This window comes from Primulina eburnea, chromosome 12 (assembly GCF_022965805.1).
Source record: "Primulina eburnea isolate SZY01 chromosome 12, ASM2296580v1, whole genome shotgun sequence".
In the NCBI taxonomy this organism is placed as follows: domain Eukaryota; kingdom Viridiplantae; phylum Streptophyta; class Magnoliopsida; order Lamiales; family Gesneriaceae; genus Primulina; species Primulina eburnea.
The window spans coordinates 1057239-1079586 of record NC_133112.1 but is presented as its reverse complement, the minus strand read 5'-3'; the positions used below and the strand labels follow the sequence as shown (position 1 = coordinate 1079586).

The 22348-nt window shown below is 33.8% G+C and overlaps 3 protein-coding genes and 1 long non-coding RNA gene across 6 annotated transcripts; all 4 read right to left on the bottom strand.

Annotated features, from left to right (window-relative positions):
• Window positions 1–13: 13 nt before the first annotated feature.
• Window positions 14–3057, bottom strand: LOC140807022 (transcription factor SPATULA-like). Its single transcript, XM_073163669.1, has 6 exons — window positions 2305–3057; window positions 1842–1949; window positions 1693–1758; window positions 1521–1586; window positions 450–761; window positions 14–358 (listed from the first exon to the last, which is right to left on the bottom strand). Exons 1-6 carry the CDS (start codon window positions 2569–2571, stop codon window positions 272–274), a joined length of 906 nt encoding a protein of 301 aa, XP_073019770.1. The 5' UTR covers window positions 2572–3057; the 3' UTR covers window positions 14–271.
• Window positions 3058–3888: 831 nt separating this feature from the next.
• On the bottom strand, window positions 3889–8475 carry LOC140807020 (probable E3 ubiquitin-protein ligase RHG1A). Of its 3 annotated transcripts, none has more exons than XM_073163664.1 (7): window positions 8245–8475; window positions 8107–8152; window positions 5549–7364; window positions 4845–4898; window positions 4579–4677; window positions 4345–4488; window positions 3889–4252 (listed from the first exon to the last, which is right to left on the bottom strand). In XM_073163664.1, the coding sequence occupies exons 3-7, from the start codon at window positions 7274–7276 to the stop codon at window positions 4118–4120; spliced, it is 2160 nt and encodes a 719-aa protein (XP_073019765.1). In that variant the 5' UTR covers window positions 7277–7364; window positions 8107–8152; window positions 8245–8475; the 3' UTR covers window positions 3889–4117. The 3 variants fall into 3 exon arrangements, with proteins under 3 accessions (XP_073019765.1, XP_073019767.1, XP_073019766.1); XM_073163666.1 differs by having other exon boundaries at window positions 4845–4895; XM_073163665.1 differs by lacking the exon at window positions 8107–8152 and having other exon boundaries at window positions 8245–8451.
• Window positions 8476–9697: 1222 nt separating this feature from the next.
• LOC140807719 (uncharacterized) lies at window positions 9698–13144 on the bottom strand. The gene is made up of 3 exons (XR_012112746.1): window positions 11051–13144; window positions 10836–10954; window positions 9698–10402 (listed from the first exon to the last, which is right to left on the bottom strand). It is a non-coding gene; the product is annotated as an uncharacterized lncRNA (long non-coding RNA).
• Window positions 13145–15097: 1953 nt separating this feature from the next.
• LOC140807537 (WUSCHEL-related homeobox 4-like) lies at window positions 15098–16833 on the bottom strand. The gene is made up of 3 exons (XM_073164431.1): window positions 16387–16833; window positions 15459–15758; window positions 15098–15383 (listed from the first exon to the last, which is right to left on the bottom strand). The coding sequence occupies exons 1-3, from the start codon at window positions 16630–16632 to the stop codon at window positions 15210–15212; spliced, it is 720 nt and encodes a 239-aa protein (XP_073020532.1). The 5' UTR covers window positions 16633–16833; the 3' UTR covers window positions 15098–15209.
• Between the last annotated feature and the right edge of the window lie 5515 nt (window positions 16834–22348).

The window sequence follows — 22348 nt, the reverse complement described above, 5'->3', positions numbered from 1 at the left end:
AATTTATGTGCAGGTGTTTGAACTAAGCTTACAAATCTTCCAAGCAAAACAGAATAATGTGGATATTTTCTCCTAAAAATGCTGAATAAAGTGCAATAGTTACAATAAAGAACTCTGATCATGATTATAAGGTCAATATGCCTCCACATTTTTAGTTCCTGGCTAATTTCCAATTTCTTAAAGTTTTAAACCATAGTCTTTTATATAGTCAGTCACCAGCAGTTCGGTAATTAAAATCCCCATCTTCCAAATTCCATAAGGTATTGTTGTCCTAAGAAGACATGCCCGGTGATGAACTGTTCCCCGAGCAGCCTATATCCAACTGCAACCGCGATAATGTATCCTCCCGGCAAATATCCTGCATGAAATATTTTTTGAAATAAAAAAGAAAAAGAACATCAGTTTGGGAATTTGATAGTATAAATGCATCCAGTTCGGAAAAGTATTACCTTTGTGGAGGCCAAATGATTGAGCAAGCCATAGTGATTTTCAACTGATGGTGAAAAAGTAGGTAAAGTTCCTGAATTATTAATGTTTCCCACAGACTGTAGGAGCATTGGTTGAGTCGAGGAAGTGGGATCGGTTACTTCCAGAGGCATAAGTACATTCTGGCTCGTGGAGAGAGTATTCTCGGGTCTATTTGGATTCAGCAAGACATTTCCCTCATGAATTTCAACTCCGGGTGGGGGAATTAGCATCGACTGAAGAGATCCAAGAGAGTAGCCTGGATGTAAACTTAACCCGTTTCTCATTGTCAGCATCTGCATAAAGCTATGTGACCAAATTCATACACATGAAATTCTTCACACACAAAAACAGAAAAATCTATAAGTTTGAAACAAACAAATTGACTTCTGAGCTACCAGAGCTCATAACGAACTTCATAGGCGAATGAGAGTCCCAATCTACGAGAAATGGAGATTAAGTTTCTGAAGTACATGTGCAACGAGATAGGTGAGATGCTGCATGCTGGAGCATCTCAGATGAACTTTAAAGGTATCTAAAGAACCTAGTTACTCAGCTCATTAAAAAAATGGCCAAAATATTTACGAGCATTTACTGAAGTTTTGTAATGATAAGTATATTCATATATAAAATTGGAGATGTAAGAGTCCCTTCAACACAAGTTCTCAGGGAAAAAAAATTGTGAATAGGTTTCTACAAGGAGGTAATGGTCTATGTATTCTGCTACACAAATACCTACACACTCTACAGCAAATGATGGGGAGTAAGTACACTACAAGATTTTGAATTCCATCTCTACGCCAGGCTAGATTATGGATATTCAAATAAAGCAGGTGTATTAAGGAACCATTTTCTAAGGCACAAACATATACTCTATTTGATTATGCTTCAACTAATCCATGTTCGGTCCAGTTTCATAGTCACAAATCGAAGATAATTTGATTAGTCAATTAAATTATAATTTTTGAAGATATTTAGGTTCTTCCTCATTAGCTAAACAAAAGAGGAAATCGGCAGCAATGACGACCAAACTCAGACAGGATAGATACAAGAACCTGAACTTGTAGTTGAAGCTGCTTTAGATATTCGATGGCTTCATCCAACATTGATGCCTTGTCAGTCTACCACACAAATCATTCAAGTAATTTTAAAATTTATCAACTCAGATGCAGACTAGCCACATGAAAATGAAGATAATGCTCAAGGAAAGCGACAGGAATCAGTTACTTTGTTAGAATTTGGGATTAAATTTTGAAGTGCTTTCAATTTCTCGTTGATTCGACTTCTCCTCCTCTGTCCATTATAGTCATTAATCAGATAACCATGAAGCCAAAATCTTCATCATAAAATCCAAACTAATATTAAGGAAAACGAACCTTTTCTGACAAATTATGTACTTCTGCTGCTCTACTTCTCTTCGAAGAAGAAGAAGAAGAAGAACGAGGTATAACCGAATTGAATTGACCATCAGAAGCTTCAGATCCCTTAATAGCATATTGTTTTCACACAAAACAACCAAAATTCGAAATATAAAGTGAGATAATTACCGACAAGATTCATTAGATCCTAGAATGATAAAATGGTATTAGCTGCCAGATGATATAAATGTCTGAACAAAAGAAGACCGGATTGAAATCCTTGCTTCTTAACCCAAATCCAATCCTCCAATCACCAAAACCAGTTCCACGAAATTGGAAAGCAAGAAGATATATGCTTTGAAAATAGACTCATGTGAATAGTGAATACGAAAGCTACTTGATAAATAAAAAGCAAGAATCTACAGAGAGCGACAGTCGACAAGAGGTTTGAAATATTTTGACAAATCTAAATTCAAGTTACCTCAAAGCTGGAAACCATTTTTTTCACTATATTAGAAGGGTTAATTTCATCAGATTCTTTGGGGAAGAAACTGCTGTAGTCAGAAACACTGATCCTGGAGGAGGACTCCGCCACCGCAGTCGGTGCCCCTCCGGAGCTGAACAAGCCACCGGCAGGAGCAGACGCAGTCCTATCAGTAGTGGCCGCTGCTGCTGATGAATTATTGAGAAGAATTTGAAGAAAAGAAGACATATCTTCAGATTCATTACTTCCATAAAGATCCGCCATAACAATAACGCTAAGATCAAAGAACACTCCAGTGGAATAATAATAATAAAAAATCTCTCGAAATAACAGGCAAAAAAAGCCCGTACAAGATGCAAACTTTACGGCGTATTTATCTTTCCGAATCAACAACGAAATCTTTCATCTTTCCCGATGCAAAAATGAAACTTTAATGCATGTAAAGATTTCAATTCTCCCAATGACGGAAAATAAGTTTCCAACTCAAGTTGGGTGTAATCCTGTTTCCGCTTAAAATGGAAAACATCAAAACGAAAATGCCAAGAAAAGGATGAGCATTCGCTCAAATTTGTTCGTTTCCACTAAATTCTAAGAACCCGTCTCAAGATCCATGTCTGTTCGTCTCCCGATTGTGAGATTGGAGCAAAAATCGGCTGAAGTTCCAATGTAGGGACCGGAGAGAAAGAGAAGCTGTCCAATTCTTTCCGCTTTTGGAAAGTACTGACCGAGAACAGAGTTGGATTTTAAGATGTTATAATCTTTGATTATCCCGCCTTAATTGTGCTAATCTTTCGAATTTTATTAATCAGTACCCAAACGTTTTAAAAATATCCAATTGATCCTTCGTTCTTTATAGATTTATTTGGAAAATTTTAGAAAATTGGACAAAAAATTAAACAATTTGTAACTAATTTCCATTGACCAGTGTACCCAACAAACTCAATTCCACTTACAATTATTATATGATAAAGTTTCCAAATCTTGACTAATCTATATATACTGGTGAACTTGATTTAAATTTATAATAAAAAATAATAATAGAAATAAAATTAATATGTTTTCATAAATCAAGTTAAGTCGAAAATCCATCACACAAAATTAACATGTCATACGAGTTTATGTACCAAATCTTATATTAAATGTGATGAATGATATAGTTTTTTGAAATGTAACTACACTAATTAATTAGCGAGGTGGTAAAGATTTTATTTTATATTCGGAAGGGAAAAAAAAACGAATTTAGTAATTTATGAATATTTGTTTGATTGGATGCCTCATCCAACTGGTATTCCACCTTACCCTATAACAGATTACATATTTTCAAAGGCACAATTCCCTACGTCGACCGAAAAATATATTATATTTTATTATTCAATATATAAATATAAAAATAAATAATAAATAAAATATTCCTCCATCTCGATAATAATACTTAAAATAACACAAGTATTTGATTCGCGTCACGATGTCACACGCGTTTAGAAGAAATGAGAATAAAACCAGGACACATGCACGAAAATAAAATAAAATAAAATAATACTCCATATAAAATAAATGTTAAATGTTGGGCAATAATAATGATTAAATAAAAAAAATTAAATTTCCATTAATCTAATGCAAATCATAACCAAGTACGAGGCTTCAACAATGTTCTCCTTTTAATTCGAAGGATGAATTTTTCCTCCACAGGAGAGGAAAATAAACAATAACAATGAGGAAAAAAGACAAGTGCAAAAACCAGAAAGCTTTGTTGATTTAAGAGCGGCTACGGATTCAGGATTCAAGAACCCGAGAACCAGGCCTGGTTGTCTCACTTCGTCGTAAGTCCTGTGGTTTTGCAAATGGGGCATAAATTCTTCTGCATCAGCCACTGTTTGATGCATTCTTGGTGAAAATCATGGCCACAATCCAGCGTTCCGATATCTTCTCCTTCATCATATTCTTCCTGCGATCATGGCAAGAACATGAGTAACATAGCATGAGGAATTTTTAAACAGAGAGCGACAGAGGCTCAAGTGTAAAAGAGAAGATTCTAACTCGACATATACTGCAAGGCTCAGTGTCGACTGAATTTTCCGCTCTGATGCTGACATGTTTACGACTTTTCAAAAGGGAGCTTATGTTTTCTTCAGTTAATCCAGTGCACACATTACCAATTCGTTCCTCGAGAGCCAACAACTCCTGGTATAACATAAATGTTCAAAACTAGTGAACTAAAAGACAGCATATAAATTGTCAAGGGATGATATTTTTCTTATTATTTTTTTTTACCTCGTATGACATATTATCTACATCCAACCGCATGTCCCTGTGACGGTCATTAATACCAGCCATGCCAAAGAAAACAGAACGATCAAGGAGCATTACGTCCTACCATACAACAAGAGCTCGTTAAAATTGGAAACATAGTTTCAGAAGAGTTGGAAATGAAAAAAAAAATTCAGAATAAATCTATTTTTGCACGGTCAGGAGCTGCTTAGAGTTGTCTTCAATCGAGCCCAAAGTAGCAATACGAGAAAATGTAGAGAAGAACTAACCTCAAGTCTCAATCCTTCTCCCCTTCTCATAAGATCCAACACACGACGAATCTGCTGAAATCAAAATAAAATTTGCTGCATTTTCATATAGCTTTCTCAGATAAGGTTCAATCTCAGACACGTGCATATCATCAGTCTCATACCACATCCAAATGCATAAGAATAGAACTAAAAAATCAATCACAGAACTATATTGAAAGTTTTAACAAGAGAGAAAAATCAATTGATGACCAAGACCCCTTTCATGGTTTTTAATCAATGTTTCAATTCAAACTATGCTACAGTAACAGGCTTTCAAGGAATAAAAGCTTAACACACGCCCAAATATAGGTTTAAAATCGGGGACTCTTGATCAAGAAAGATAAAATTCTACTTCAGTTTGAACCAGACATTGCTTAAAATTGAACAAAGTTAGCATTCAAATTACAACTCTTTTTTTGCCAAATGAAGATCCTACTATATAATGGAAGCAAAAATGGCAATAAAAATTAGTAGTACAAACCACAGATCAATGGTTTGTGTTTCAAGGATGAAGTTCATAATCTTATTTATTTTTTTACGATGCAAGGTCATCACGAGATTCTTCATTCCAAGTCACTATGAAGGAGTATAAACCACAACCTCATGCAACACATATAAAACAAAAAAGATCGGGTGGATTCTTTAAAAAACTTGTAAGTACTACCAGATGGAACTTGAAATACCTCGGACATCATGGCGCCTCTTCCTTCGCTGGCAGAACCCAAACTTCGCAGTGGATGGGGTAATCCAAATGCACCATCCACATGCCTCTCAAGAACTGTAGACCTTGAGTTAGACATATGATTTTCAGTAAATGCATTTTCCCGTGACATAGCAGTAGAACCAGGTTGGGCAGCCGGGTTACTGGTTGGTCCTCCAGAATCAGTACCTGATGAGGATATCAGAGATCTTCGAACAAGTTCCGACAGTCTCCACGAATATTGAGGATAACTCTGCTGTGCCCATGAAGGGGCAGCTGAATTGACCCCTGAAGAAGAACCCATTGGAGAAATAGATGATACATTTCCAGCAGTACTGTTATTCCCACTCGCGAAGTTCCAATTTGTAGGATGCTGAGAAGAACTTCTCCTCTCGCTAGTGGGAACAAATATAGGATGTTCCGAGATGTTTCTGGGAACATGTCTTCGAATGGTTTCTTCATAAAGCACAACATCCCTCTGTCCGGGAAGAGCAGAAGCATGTGATCTGCTGGTTCTTGAGCTGGATGCTCCATTCAACAAAGGCTGAGGGTTTAGACGCACAGAAGGAACATGCAAAAGATCTGACTGTCCACGAGCATTACCAATTTCTGCTTCAGGAGCTGGATTCATGTCCAGAAATCGGTTACGAAGAACTAATCTTGATGATCGCCGAGAAGATGAAGCATCTAAATTTCCAACATTAGCTTCAGCAGGATATGGATCGCCAGGCACAGGATCTTGCTGGTGCGAACCATTAACACGCAAGCGGAAATGTCTGTGGGAACGTGCAGGAGTTCCAGAGGCAGTCAAAGAAAAAGGACTGGCAGAAACAGTTTCTCCAACACCAATCCTAAAAGTAGGATTTGAGGGCAGTGATCCATCGTTGTTTACAAACTCGTTCTCAGATTGTACTGATCTACTAGTGTTGCTTGCAGAAATCGGATTGGCCGCCATACAATGCCAATGACTTCTTTCAGTATGAGGATTAAAACTCAAACTTCCAGCTCCAGAAGATTGTCCCGCTACTTCAAATGATTTTCTCTTGCCTGATATACGCCGGCCATCCAAAGAGACTGCCCTGGTTTCAGTGTCCCTTGCAGCATATCCACCACGAACAGAAGGAACACCAAGAGAACCAGATGAACCACCAGCAGATACTCTCTGCTCACTTGATGATCCAATAGATACATGGGTGTTGGGAAGCTCAACTATCTGACAGCTATCATCCTCATGGTCTCCATACTCCGAACTCATGTTAAGATCCCGAGTAAGTGTACCGGAACTCAAATTGTTCAAAAGAATAAACCCATCTGGTGCATGATTTCTATTCGGATCCATCCTAATAACATCAGTTGAAAAATCATTGGATGGCCGGTGTTGAGGTTCTTCCAATGTATGAGCCGCTCGAGAGATAACACTCCATGCATGGTCTGTCTTTCTCTGGTTTTGCTCCCCTTGATTTTGAGCAGCACTTGCACTAGTTTGGCCCACACTCCACCCACCACTCTGCCCCTCATGCCTTCCATCACAGAGATACGAAATGTTGGGGTCACATAATGGTATCCTATACTCCTGCAATAGATTTTGTGCAGAAGTATGAACACTATTCCATGACATTTGAGGATCTATGCTGGTATCAGTAGCTGTAGAGCCACGATCAAAGCTTATATTCTCAGGCAAGGTACTGATAGAACTCCTTTGCCCTTGCATTAGGGTTAATAATTTCTTTCCCCAAAAAGCTTATAGATATCTGGATATCTTGGTGTGACAATATCCACTACTTTGGTCTTCAGCAAACCTGCAAGGACCGACCCTTGTCAGCAAATTTTATTTATTGGTAGACACGAAATTTGCAGATCAAAGAAGAAAAATGTTCACAACCAAAACACTGAGATTCAAAAGCCAATAAAGCCTCAAAATATGTACTTCAAATAAAACATTCCCATAATATTAAATCTTTCTAAACAACTCTGTTAACCACTGTAGATGTAAATATCAAAGAGCATTAGTCACATCTAAATTTGATGCTCAAGTCGGAAATTTCGACTAAAAAAATAAAAGAATGCCAGATGCTTTAAGCGCAAACAAGCTTAGAGCACAAAAAAAAACAAATATGTAGGTATAAAACCGTAACAGCTTTATTTATTCCATTTGAAAATCTACTCTAAATTAAAGTAAGCAAGCACAATCACTAACCAAACAACAACATTGCAGTGAAGGGAGAATAAAATTTAGGAGAGAAGGAACGAGAAAAGAAACATGTCATTAATCCATCAATAACTTAATATTGACAAGAAAATTTACAGATGTTTACACGAAAAAAAAATTTAGCTTCAAGAGCCAGCTAATACTTGATTTCGCCAAATAATAGTTACCCATCCAAAAAATTGGAAAAACCAAAACAAAAGTCTGGGAGGCAAGGTAACAGATGAAACCCAGAAGACCAGACAATCCAAAAGAGATAAATCTTGAACAAGAAAAAGAAAACGAGCTAACAGAATGGTAACATCCAAGATCGATAAGAGAATCTGAAATTTTACCAGTCAGAGAGCAGCAGATGAAAGAGCAATAGATCTAGGAGAAGACCTGAAGAAATAAAAAAAAAATCCATTGAAAAAAGCCATGACCACATATCTCATTTCTCATTCACACAGAAGCTAAACGAAAAAAGCCCAAACCTTGCACAGATAAATTCAACCTCCGGATAGAGAGAAACAATAAAAGAGCTTTCTTGAAATAAAATGAGGACAGATGAGATTGAAATGAAATTGGGGAGGTGATGTATGGTGTGTAAGAGAACAAAAATTGTGAGAGGGTGGAAGGATTAATGCGGACAGTAATCTTTAATTTACTCAAAAACAACCCCTCAGCCAGTAGCCAACAAGGTCACATTCACACCTTAATGCACAGCTATTTGCACAACGCACACAAAAGAAAATTATTTTACAAGAAAAAAAACTTTTGAAAATTCTCATTAATGGCCATAATCAACTGTCAAATGATAAGAAAAAAGATTGGTTTGTAAATGGGAAAAAATCTAATCCTTTCGAAAATAAATTTAAACAGGAAAATATATTTAAAAAAAATGGGTTTTGTTAATGATGGGTCATTGGTTACAGTTGAGGTGGCTTACCAAATATACCGTTTTCCCGTCGCCAATTCGGAGGAAAATGGGACGAAAGGGAAATGAAACCCAAAACCCTTTTCCTTTTTGCTTTGCTTTTAAATTTTTGTCTAATTTAAAAACATATTTTTTCTCTTTGATTTTCGATATCTTCACGCTTGGCACATGTCCCTTGCTTATGCATCACATGCATGTTTTCCATTAAACTATGAGATTTTCTTTGCTTGATTTGGGTGATTTTACCCTTTAATGTGGAGTTTGTTTTCTTCAAGAATGTTTGGTGACATATGGATGCGATTTTTCTTTCTTGTTTTTTTCTTCTTACAAACTTGGATCATATTGTGAATTATAAATCTATTTTGCGAGTAGAAATAATTGAGGGAATCGGTCAAAAAGCAATGAATAAGTAAACGTCCTTGGTTTTGTAAATAAGTTGAATTAGTAATCTCTCTCGGTTATTAAAAACAAATAATATCACTAGCAAATCAATCCATTCATGAATATGAAACATTATGGAAGGACGCACAAATAAATGCTCATTTATATTTATTTTCAAAAATATTGACCGATTTGTACAATTTTGACCATTGATTTATAGGAAACCATCTATGGCAATTTGGCGCACACCCACACAGAAAAGACGAGTCTCCATCCGAAAGCAACTTAAATTACCAAAACAATGTAAAATTGTAAAGATGTGTTTTAGTTACAATTGACTTTTGAACTCGAGATTTTTCCTACCCTCTTCGTTCACGTCTGATTTAGTGGACATGAACCTAAATCTACAGGGGGTCTGGTCTCTAGGCATTTACTTTTGTGTCGAGCCACATGGGCGGCAAACCGAACCTAATCACAATAAGCTCTGATCAAAGTAAATCCTCTGTCTTTTTTATATAGTATTATAGATAAGCAATTAGTATTGAATCGAACCCAACCAGAAATTCAAAAGCTAACACATAAAATACAGCAAGTGTGAAAATGCAAGCTAGGTAGATTGGCAACTTGGGTGGGCTATCTTTTATTAATTCGCTGCCAACCAATTTGAGAAAGTAGACTTCCCAAAATTTAAAATGGGAAGCTTGAGAGAAACCACATTGTCTTAAATACACGACTCGGGCACAGCTAAATGAGACACGTATATTAAATTCATAAATTATTTAAATACACGGTTGTACTTGTATACAAATAAATGAAAAATAAGATGCAATTTCCAAAAGAGAGAGCGACTTTACAGTATCCACGACTTTAATTTCTCACGAGTGTAAGGAAAATATTTTCCTCTTCAGGATTCGAAGTCATAGACCAAATCAATAGCTTGAAGCATTCACCAAACCCTCGACTGTCTATTGCTGCAACTACAAGTATGCCACTTGAAAACAGCTCTTGGTTGGGTAACCAATTTAGCAAGTATGTAATATTCATGTATCTTCACTTTAAAGTTCAACTTGCATATATGACAAAAAGAAGATTAACATTCTGTGGCATAAGGCCCTCAAAATCAAGAATGCGGCACCAGAAACATAAATCAACACCATTTGCATGACATACAGTGGGACGAAATGATTTTAATTCTTTCCGACTCAACTTTCATGACATCAAGAGTAACAGCAAAAAACTTGATTCTGTTTTCAGAGAGTAGAAACTCGATCAGCGATTGGTTTGAGTTTGCATTATTTCAACTGTCATATGCACCAGCTTCACATGATATTGCCCTGCAAACCGCGAAAACAGAAGAAATATGTGAGAGATTGTTACACAATCATATGCATGATCTAATTAAGAAGAGGCCATTATTACTAAAACTGAGAACATCAAGCGAACAATCATGGGATAAAGCAAGACAGCTTTTAACATAGTCCCAGAGAAAAAGAACGCCTTGGTTAGAAGCACAGAAGCAAAATTTGTTGCCGTGGGTAGTCTCAATTTTTCCTTTTCGTTTTTAGAAATAATGTTTCTCACCACCTTCATATAAAAGAGAAATACTCGCCTTTACACTTGTTCCAACAATCATAATCACCTTTACATTTGTTTCAACAATCTTTGCCCCATCATTCCAGACCCACGGCACCCCAATGTTTATTGAAACTGATGAATCGATTAACTGCAATTTTAACTATAACCACTAAACAGGTCGACTGTACTTGCCTTCCCTTCTGCTGCATGAGCTGAAATTGCAATCTACAGGCCTAGCAGGGGTAACCTTCTTGTAACTTGAGAGCATGACTTTGTGATTTTGGACCATCCATGGTAGCACCATCTCTAAACTGTTGACCCCAATATATTATATCAAAGCTTATTTCAAGCCCATCCAATGAAAAGAGAATCGCTCCAAATTAGTCACAAGGTAGAGAATGGGGTACCTGCTACTCTTTCATAAGCTGCCATGATATTACAACATGATGGAAAACAGTATCCTCTGTAATTGCACAAAAACATCACCAGCCAACACCATCAATCCCTAAGATTCTTGATGACAATTCATAACATGAATCTCCAGGTCTTGATATGACAAAAAGTAACAACACAAATATGAATAAACGAGTTCGCTTTTCACCTCTTTTATAAAAGAGATAAGAACCTTGAAAAACAATAAACTAGTCGCAAGGAAATGAACCTCCATCATTAACATCTATGATAGCATCTAGCCATCTGCTAAAACAAGGAAATTCATAATTTTGATACAAAATTATTTAAGAAGTTGGACTTTCACATTCATCATAGCAGTTTTCCCTCCAGAACTAGCAAGGAGAAGAATAAATACGGAAGTATTGTCTACTACGAAAAGGATAGCACGCGCCAAGATGTGGTACTTCATTAAACCATAGCTATTTCAGATATTAAAATTGTTTACAACTGATTCCTTGTTTTCCTAACTCCATACATTATGATGTAAGACTTTCTTAATTGACCCTTCAAGATTACTTGATATAGCAGAATAAAGAATAAAAAGTAAAAATTTGAAACTTCCACAGAGCTTACTAAAAATCTTGGTGCAGGTAAGTTTTATAGCGCTTCTATGACATTAGAAATCTAAAAATTTTGCACCGCGTCCTTATATTAAGGTGAATGACTATTGATGGAAAATCATATACCAGACTGGAATTGGATAATCATGAAGTTTTTACACCATACACACTGCTTCTCTAGATGCAAAAAAAAAAACTGAATCTTTTATTTAAATTTGAAATGAGAAACATCAACTATGAGTAAACGACGGAATTAAGTGGCCGAGCTTCTGGTTAAAAATCTGTTCGTGTCTTGCTCAATATCATCTGTGAAAGCGGTGATAAACTTATGCTGGATGTACAAGGGGGTCACATGTCAAAGTGAGATCCACAAGACAAATGAGCACAAAAAGCAACGAGTAAATACCGGAAACAAGTATATAACAAGGATAGAAAAGAGAACAGAATTAAAAGAGTCAAGTCACTTAGATATATAGCCTAAAACTAGAGATATGAAGTACCAATGCAACGAATAGATGTGACAACAAAAACTATCCAGTGGCAATGTGGCATCTTTTTGCTTCAATTGGTTACAGGTTATAGGTCATTACGAAAATTTGAGGAAAAATTTCTCTAAACAATGCCATAATATAAAGTAGGTACAAGAACAGAAAAATTAAAATCTACATCATGGCTCAATACAGCAATTGAACAACAAAAATTGCTCAGAAGAAGTATGGAAGAAGCCAAATATTAAGCCATCATACGTACATTATGATCATGATTCTCGACTCTATCGGTTGATAAAATCTAACCGAAATGTCAACCATTCTAGTAGTCGAACTTCAATGGTCCACGTACAATCAAAAACTAGGAAAAAACACAATGTGAAACTTAATGTCTGTATGGTAAGAGTTCGTGTAATATCAATAAGCAATAACAACTCAAGTCTGCCCAGTGAAGATGTATGCTTCCAACTTCCAAGTGCAGAAAAATTGCAATGAAGATGAGCTATCCCCATAACCATGCCCTTTAAATGCTACTCGCATTTTCAGCCAAAAAAAAAAAGGAAAAAATAAATCTCAATAACAAAAACTTGGTCTTGATAAAGAGGAACAAACCTGAATGGAGCATAAAGCTAGCTAAAATATTAAATCAAACATGAATTATTCTCAGGCTCATTTTAAAGTAATGGAAACAACGAAATTAAACTACCGTTGGGAATAGAAATTGATCCAAATAATAAAATCATCGGGAACCAAAGAAACGCAAAACTTTTGATTAAATTCACATGCCACAGCTGTAATTTCTTCAACTGATGGACATAAAAAAACTTGGGTATACTAATTCCAGTTTCATACTTACAGAATTGACGAATTCAATTAGATCAAATTCATGCAACTAAACAACAGCAAATAATTTTAATTTTTAAAATAGAAGAGTCACAATATTGAGCATTCTTCGATGTATGGTAAAAAACAGTGTCTGGATTTTCAATAATGGACTTAAAGATCACGATGCCAAAAACTCCTCAAATAATCAGTATTAAATGAATCGGGGTCGGGTCGGGTCGGGTCGGGTCGGGTCAGTCCATCTTAGAGTTTCAAATATATTTTTTCCATGATGTGGGAACTCGTCAATTTTTACCCTTCATTTGGAATATTGTTTGATCAGAAACATGTTAACTTTCATTTTTAGGAAAAAATTATTCAATTTGGATTCCAATTTATGGTAATGAATACTTAATTGATTTATATTATTTTCCAAATTCTAAAGTTTTCAGAACATTATAGAATTTTAATTGAAAAAACTCACATACATTAATTTTTTTTTTAATTTCAAGATCAAATTAATGTTGAGCCAGAAAACTATATTTGATTCTCGGTACATTAATTATTATTTTTTCATTCCAAGAGTTTGAGTTCATTTTTCCTTAGCAAATCAAAATTTATTTTTTTACCTTAGGATTTATTTTTTTAAGAAAATTCACTAAAGATATTTTATTTAAATTACAACTTCACGACACTGGTCAATGTGATTCAAACTTAAAGTAAAAAGTAATAATCTTAGTATAAGTATAATATTTTTTCATGAATCGTATATCGAGTAAGAGATGAATCTCATAAAATTTATATCATGTGATAATCTCATAAGAGTTTTTTATGAACAATAAAACATGACTCCTTTTTAATTTCTTGCAACATTTTGTATAATAATATATAAAGTTTTGCCTAAGTCATCTTGTCCCAATATAGACTTCGTTTAATTTTTTTTATTGTCTTAGATATATAGTTTAGTTTATATATTTAGTAGCATTTTTATTGTTTCTCACTAATTTATCCATTTTAAGTAGATTTGAAAAATGTGCAATCATTTTTTAATGAATTAAATAATGACAAAATAATTTAAAAAATTGTAAAATTTCTTTTTCAAATAATGTTCATAATATGTGTGATGGAGGAAATATGTGATGAAGGAAATATTATCTACATTATGAATTAGATATACGCCACGCACTCAAGATTAACTTGAAATTGTTGCATTCTACGGGATTTTCATAAATCTTTAGCATAAAAATCTATGACAAAAATTTATGTGAGATGGTCTGACGGGTTGTATTTTGTGGAACAGATATCTTATTTGGGTCATCCATGGATTATTATTATTATAATAATAATAATAATTATTATATTATTATTATTATTATTATTATTATTATTATTATTATTAAGCTTGTCACCAAAACTGATTTAACTGAATTTTTTTAGGCCAACCGAACTGAATTTATAGCTAAAATCAAATTAACCGAAAGAAATTAAAATTGATTATTTCGGTGCTAATCGAATCAACTGACTTAAAAAATTAAATAAATATATATATGCAAAATTAATAATTGATATCAGATTTTTATCGTGATATAACACATTTTACCTTTAAAAAATTAAAAATAGCAAAAATTATATACAATTTTAAATATAAAAACATTAAACAAATATTATAAATTATAAGTAAAGTTTAATTAAAAAAATTCAAAATTTAATTATTTAATACTTCGTTGATTCGATGAACCACATTTTCCTACAAAAATCGAAACCTAATCATTTTTACAAATTTCATCGATATTTTCTAGAAACCAAATCTAATTTTCGAATTAATTCGATTCAACGAATATAATGCAAACTCTTAGTTGGAGGGTCTTGACCTTAGTGTCATACAGTTGTCTTGTTTGCCTCCAATCCATACACCTTTTCTTTTCTTTTTTTTCAATCCAAAAAGTTAATGTTTCCATTCATTCTTGTAGTCAAAAGTTGAACTTCCAAAGATGCTACTAAAGCACTTTAATTATTTTCTGACATTCCACGTTAAAACACACACATTTTATTTAACCAAAACCGAATACGAAATAATTAAAACAATTCAATTTCTTGAAGCCCAAAAAGGAGAAAACAGAAAAGAAAATGATTAAGCTACTAATCGGGATGACTTGAAATTAAATTAATTGAGCAGATTACAAATTAATGAAGTCAAATGGGCAAATTAAGATTATTAATTAATTAAACTTCTAAGAGTCCCTTCAAGATCTAATTCCCTCGGGATGCAAAGGAAAGAGCTTTAGTGTCCTATCTTTCCCTTCATCTTTCTCTATACAATTATTATCATTACTACTGCTATTGTTCTCTTCGGAGTAATCGAATTTCCATGACGTGCATTGTCTCTTGTTTGTCATAACCTCTTTCTCTTCCTCTCCCTGTTAGGTGACAAAAGAGATACATAATAAGTCGAGTTTTCACATAAAAATTTCAAAAGATTCAAGTATTGTTACCTTTCCCGGGGAAGAGAATAGTAGAGAAGTGGTGCCGAACAGGGAAGGTGGTGTACTTGGGATAGCGTGGGCAAGTCCAATGTTACTGCGCTTTTGCTTTTGTCTCTCACGGGCCTTGTGGTTCTGGAACCAGTAAAACACGTTTTTGCCTTCGATTTTCCCATATTTTCCAAGCTGAGCGGTGATTTTCTCGATCTGTTGGGCATTGGGTGTGCGCATTCCCCCTCTGTATAGCATTTCAAGTATTCCTATTTGTTCTTGAGTTGGATTCCACCTTGTTCCCCCGGGTTGGGCTTCCATCTATAATAAAATTTGTTGTCACAATTATTATCATTTATTTACCTTTATTATATCTTCCATAATTTTTTGTGTGTTTAAATATGGTGTACGGCGATCTCCACTTCTTTAATTTTTGGAGTAATACCAAAGTCTCGATCCATAGTCAAAAATAGACTAATTCATCGTTCATATTGCTTTAGGCAATTGATTTTTCAAACATTTTGTCTCGATTCGTGAGCTCTATCGGGAGGAAATTAAATCCTATTTTTTATCAGTAAATATATATGAATTCATAACTTTTGAAATCGTTTGATATATATGTATGCATTGCGCATGCTCACTATAGATACACTTTTTCACTCCATCATCAGGCTGACGTGTTCGCGTTGTTTCACAAGGTATTTGAAAGTAATACTAGCTAACATGTGATTAATGACTACTGCTGATCATATTCGCCCTGTTGATCAGTGTGCCCGACGTATTTGTACCTTGTTGTGCATGAAGAAATATCGTGTACATGATGAGGAAAATGAGTGGTATAGCATGTGGAGTTGTTATATTCCTTTGGACCATGCAGAATGTGACAATATATACATACAGCTAGAATGACGAGGAGATATATATTTGAGCAGATTATATATATCAGTACCTGAGGTGATCCTATCTTCTGACCATCCGAGGATCCAAATTTCCTAGGACCACTTTCAGGTCTGATGAAACTCTTAAGATCAAAAGAACTATTCGCGGCCGCGGTTGCGGAGATAGCTTCAGACACGGGGGACGGTAACTTCGGGGTAAGCGGCCGCAGGAGTTTGCAGCCGAGCGTAAGGGATGGTGGTTCGTGCTCCCAAAAACCACGTGCCAATTGATGAAGTTTCATGTCTTGAATTTCCATGAATGGATATTTCTTGAAAACATGTGGTGCTTATATAGAAAAGATGGTGTGAAGTGGGATGAAAAAACGAAAGGCAAAAGATAGGGGAAAAGGGGGGAAATTAGCGCAAGATTAAGCCGAGACCAAATGATGAGGTGAGGTTGACTTGAGATTTCCATTGTTAAGAAAGAGAAATGGAAAGTTGATTGGTAGAGTAAAAAAGTAATAAATAGTGTGCTAACTTTTTCATAATAGGTTTTAATATTGTATTTCTTCATAATTATGTATATATCCTCGTTAAATTTCTGACAATGTGAGTGGTTTATGATCACAAGAAACTTTCTAAAATTATCTTTGATTATATATGACAAAAATTATGACAGACAAATTATTGAATTACAAGTACACAAGGAAAAAAAAAAGATACGTATATACCTATTGAGTTCTAACCAAGTATAATCGATCAAGTCCACTCTTACAAAACTTTTACATATTCTCAAAAAAAACAAAAAAAAGTGGATCTAATGTGAAACCGTCTTACAGATCCTAATATGTGAAACCGTCTCACGGAGACGGGTCAACCCTACCGATATTCACAATAAAAAGTAATATTTTTAGCATAAAAAATAATACTTTTTCATGGATGACCCAAATAAGATATCTGTATCACAAATACGACCCGTGAGACCGTCTCACACAAGTTTTTGTCAAAAAAAAAATATGAATGCATGAAAAACTTCCAATTAGTTATTTTAAATCATATATATACATATATATAAAAGAATTGTACGTATGAAAGGGGGAGGGGAGGGGAGGGGAGGGGAGGGGAGCTTGCTAGTACTAGTAATTGGATGTAGCTCCTTTAACTCAAAGATCTATAATTGGAGTGGTATCTGGTGTATGAGCGTGCGGTCGCATGTATATGCGTGTGGTTGGGTAGTCTAATCGAGGGGTTTTCATTTTCTTGCTTTCATGATAAGGTGTCTTTGCTTTTCGGTGGCATCTTCTTTTATTCTACTAAAGTGTCAGGGAATGTAAAAACAATTCCACCAATCCCAAAACTTCAAAATGCACACTCTCTCTTTTTCCCCCTTTTGTGTATATATATGTGTATATACACACACACACACGGTCCTCTAGCAGGAATTAATATATATGGGGATTCAACTTAGGAAAGGTAAAATACTGAAAATATTTGTTCAAAATGTGTGTGTATGTATTATATAGTAGGCCTAGGTATATGATCATAAATATCATGGATGGATGAGAGTTTTGAGTTTGGAGTGAGTTAATAGAGAAATGAATGCCGCCTTTTAGTGTTGAAAAATTACAAAAGGTATACAATATTATAAGAATCACAAACAACCAAATCCATATCTTAAAGTCATGTATATGCAATATATAAATTTGTTTGTTTATATATTTTTCTGTCTCCCTTTATTATTGGGAACTGTTTGCTCCAAATTCCCAAATAGTACACAACCACCAAATCCACCTTTTCTTTTTTCTATCTTGTTTTTGTGTGACAAAACAAATCTTTGAATGATTTGCGACACCTGTGATCAACGTTCTTGTTTGAATTTGGTGCACATATCTTATTTCAAATTATGTGCCAAAGTGCGTGATTGTGAAGCATCAATTATCTCGCAAATCTCTCCTCCGAAGATTTTAAACAAGAATCTCCAAACAAATAATTTATTTACCAAATCCCTCATAATTCCGCTTTAACCTGCACACTCTCTTGTGAGACGTTCTCACGAATTTTTATCTGTGAAACGGATCAACCCTACCGATATTCACAATAAAAAGTAATACTCTTAACATAAAAAGTAATGTTTTTTCACGGATGACTCAAATAAGATCAGATCTGTCTCAGAAAATACGACTTGTGAAACCGTCTCAAACAAGTTTTGCCTATATATTAATAATTTCGCCATTAGTAGCATTATTAATTGGCAAAAATTTGTGTGACACGGTCTCACGGGTCGTATTTTGTGATACGGATGTCTTATTTGGGTCGTTTATGAGAATAGTATTAATTTTTATGCTAAGAAATATTACTTTTTATTGTTAATATCGGTAGGGTTGACTCGTCTCACAGATAGATTCGTGAGATCGTCTCACAAAAAACCTACTGATCTTGATAATTTACTATCTATAACAATTTGAGTTAACTGTATTTTTCTAACAAACTAACTGGATCGAATAAATTTGATCCGGAGAGGAAAGCCTTATAATCAGCGTCCAGTTGCGGATACAACAGTAAGAAGATTCTAACATCTTGACAAAAGGGTGTATGTGTGCTAGCTGGTATAACTGTCGGAAGTCCTGTTAAGTGAAATTGTGCGTAATTCCCATTTCCAACATTATATTTAACTATACAAGTTGTCGTTGAACAAATTTTCTTCAAATGTAGCACTGCAGATAAGCTCGTAGTTTGTCCTTATTTTCATTGTTTAGAAAATGTTTTGATCAGAACTGGAATTCTTGTGGCCACTTGTGTTTTACTTTATGTTTTATGCCTTTCCATTTTTCTTTTAACAAAGGGCACTTCACAAATCTATGTTTGGAACTCAAAATGTGTAGTTTCAAAACTAACTTCAGTCTCTAACTTGGCAAAAAAAAAACAAAAAGGATATTTAAAATAGTGTTGAAAATCATTTCATATACTATATTTTGGACCTAGCCCCAACTGTATAATGTCAAAAATAACATCAACTTCAATTTTTTTTAAAAAAAATATAAAACGTGAAGCGTGAAATATTTTGAGCTCAAATAAAATTGAAAGAATATAAAAAAATATACTAGTCGACTTCTAATCCAGTTGAACCTAGCTACTCTTTTGCTCATTTTAGAAATTTTCATAATATACTTTTTCTGCATACATGAAATTTCGTTTTCTGTATATATTTTACTTTGAATTTTATAAATTAATAAATTATATCATGCAATTGATTATGTTTCTCGATCCCAACTTTGAGCACAAAAAAAAAAACAATTTGATAATTTTGATTTGCAAAAATCAATAATATCATATCGAATCTCTCTTGACAACGTCGATACGATTGAAATATACATATATATTGTTTGAATCTGTATGCAAAAAATACTCAATTAACAATTTATACATCCCACTTTCATATATGACTAATTAAATCTTCAAAATAGATTAAAAAATTAAACATATGCGTTTTATTTATTAAATGCATGTATACTAATTGAACGAAAACTAAAATTATAAAATTACAAATTATTATTTTATCGATTGATCGATATTTGAAAGTAAATTATTATATGCTAAAAGCAATGGCCTGAATTCCATGGGAGTAGGCATTTTGCTGAATATGGACAAGAGAAATTATAGTGGAAATGTTGGAAAATTTTTAATATTATGATTGAAATATCCCATCAATCGGGAAAATATTCCTGGATCCTTCACAAATCTATATCTAACTTTGAAAATATACACAGCTTCTTTGGTCTGTCATTTCCACCTATTTTGTTGACTGACACATTGACGCAAATTCTTTGTACGCAGTTTTTTCCCCAAGTCAAAACATTCTGCCAGGTTGAAAATTTTTACGATATTATTTAATATTCAAAAGGAGTGTTATTTACAATTTATTAGATACATTTCAGTTTTGATTTTTGTGTTATAAAAATGGATAATAAGGCCCTTTTATCGAATGTTCTTTCAATAATAAGTTCATTAATAATGTCTATTCACTAAATTATAACTTTAATTGCTTAAAATATTGTTGTTAAATTTGTCAATATTCGGGAAAATAAATATATGTAAGGTAAACAATTAAAAATATTATACATTAAAATAGTTATTCACTTTATTTTATTTTAACCTTTTTTTATTCTAATTTATTTAATACACTATATATTAACTTCATAATTTTTATAATGTTTCAATTCACACACACACACACACACAAAACAAAGATTAAATTAATCTATATCTTATTTTGTGTTTTTATTTTAAAAAAATAAGAAAATATGTTCACAATAAATATTATAAATATCATTTCGTTTCAAAATAACAATTTTGTCGATAACTATTTTTTTTGAAGACGATTAATAAAAAAAATTAAATTTTTTGACTTATAACAAAACCTAAGAACATAAGGGAAAAATATAAGAATAAATAATTACTTCATTAAAATAATCTAAATTAACTGAATCTTAATTGAACCTCGAACAAAATATCCAAATTTTTTATCAACGCATTTTTAAAATTTTGGTATAATAAAATACAAAAACATAAAAATAAAACTTCACGTGATTGGCATGAAAAACAATGAGTGTAATTAAAAATATTTTTATTTATTTTATGTATTTTTTCATATTTATGGATATTTATAAATTTTAAAATATTTTTTTAAATAATTGAAATCCTATATAATTTATTTTAGGAAGCAAGATTATTAATATATTTACCCCCAAAAAAAAAATCAACGGGCGGGTACACTTGTCAATTTATACTACAAAATTAAAAAAGGATAGCATTTAACAAATAATGGAGTGTAAATAACACTTCCATATTGTGGGGACCCGGACGCTAATCAAGTTCTTAATCATACTTGGGGACTAATTAATCAATTAGTCAAACAAGGTCTAAATTTTTTTTTTTTTAAATGCGGAACGTAGTGACGTACAACATATATACATCTCAGTATATAAAATACAATACAAGTCCTGTACTGCATGCATTCAAACTAAACTAAGGTTTAACAACTAATGTCAAGTGTTTCAACCCTATTATACATCAAAATCAAAGTCCGGAATCTCCACTCTAATCACGATCTTTCTTCATCTCCTCAACCCTGAACCTGTCCCACCTGTTGTCATGTACACATACATACAAGACAACAGCCGGATAATTCCGGTGAGAATATAATCCCAGTATAAATCAACGAAACATGCAATCATATAAACAAATATAAAGCATGTAATCAGGTAACAAAGATATGTATCAATATCTGAAACATAATCAATATCAAACTGTCGACAAAGGCTCATGACTCCACGACTCAGACTAGATTCAATCCTAGCCTAGGGATCCCGGTTTCCAGACATTGGCATTCCATATCGACCAACAGTAATAGAAAAGACTCAAGTTCTATTCACGTCGATATAGCATCGATCACCAGTGATAGAGAAGCTCTGTTTTTATCCACATCAGTATAGTATCGATCACCAGTAATAGAAGAAACTCTAATTCTATTCACATCGATATAACATCGATCAACAGTAATAGAAGAAGTTATAATTCTATCCACATCGATACAATACTGATCACCAGTAATAGAATGAGCTATAATTCTATCCACATCGATAGCCAATTATCCAGTAGCAGACTATGGCACTTCCGCCAATACAATATCTCATGACATCGTGCAATGTGCCCGTGGTGATCCCACCACTATCAGGCACTTCTGTCATAAGACTACTCGTCTAATACCTGCTATCTATAATCAAGAGAACAAGTATATCAATCAAATCAATGCAATATCAATGCAATAAAGTAAAGTATGTGATTTAGGGAAACTCAAGTCTAAACCGACTCAAGTCGATCTCCCAATACCACATTGACTTATACCTTTCTCTCGTCGGTTTCTGGCTCAGTCGAAGTCCTGAACTCACAGTCTGTCTGGCAATGACAATACCAATAATCTTATGTCAACATACCTTTCAAATCAATAACAATCTAATCAATCTGGATTTAATT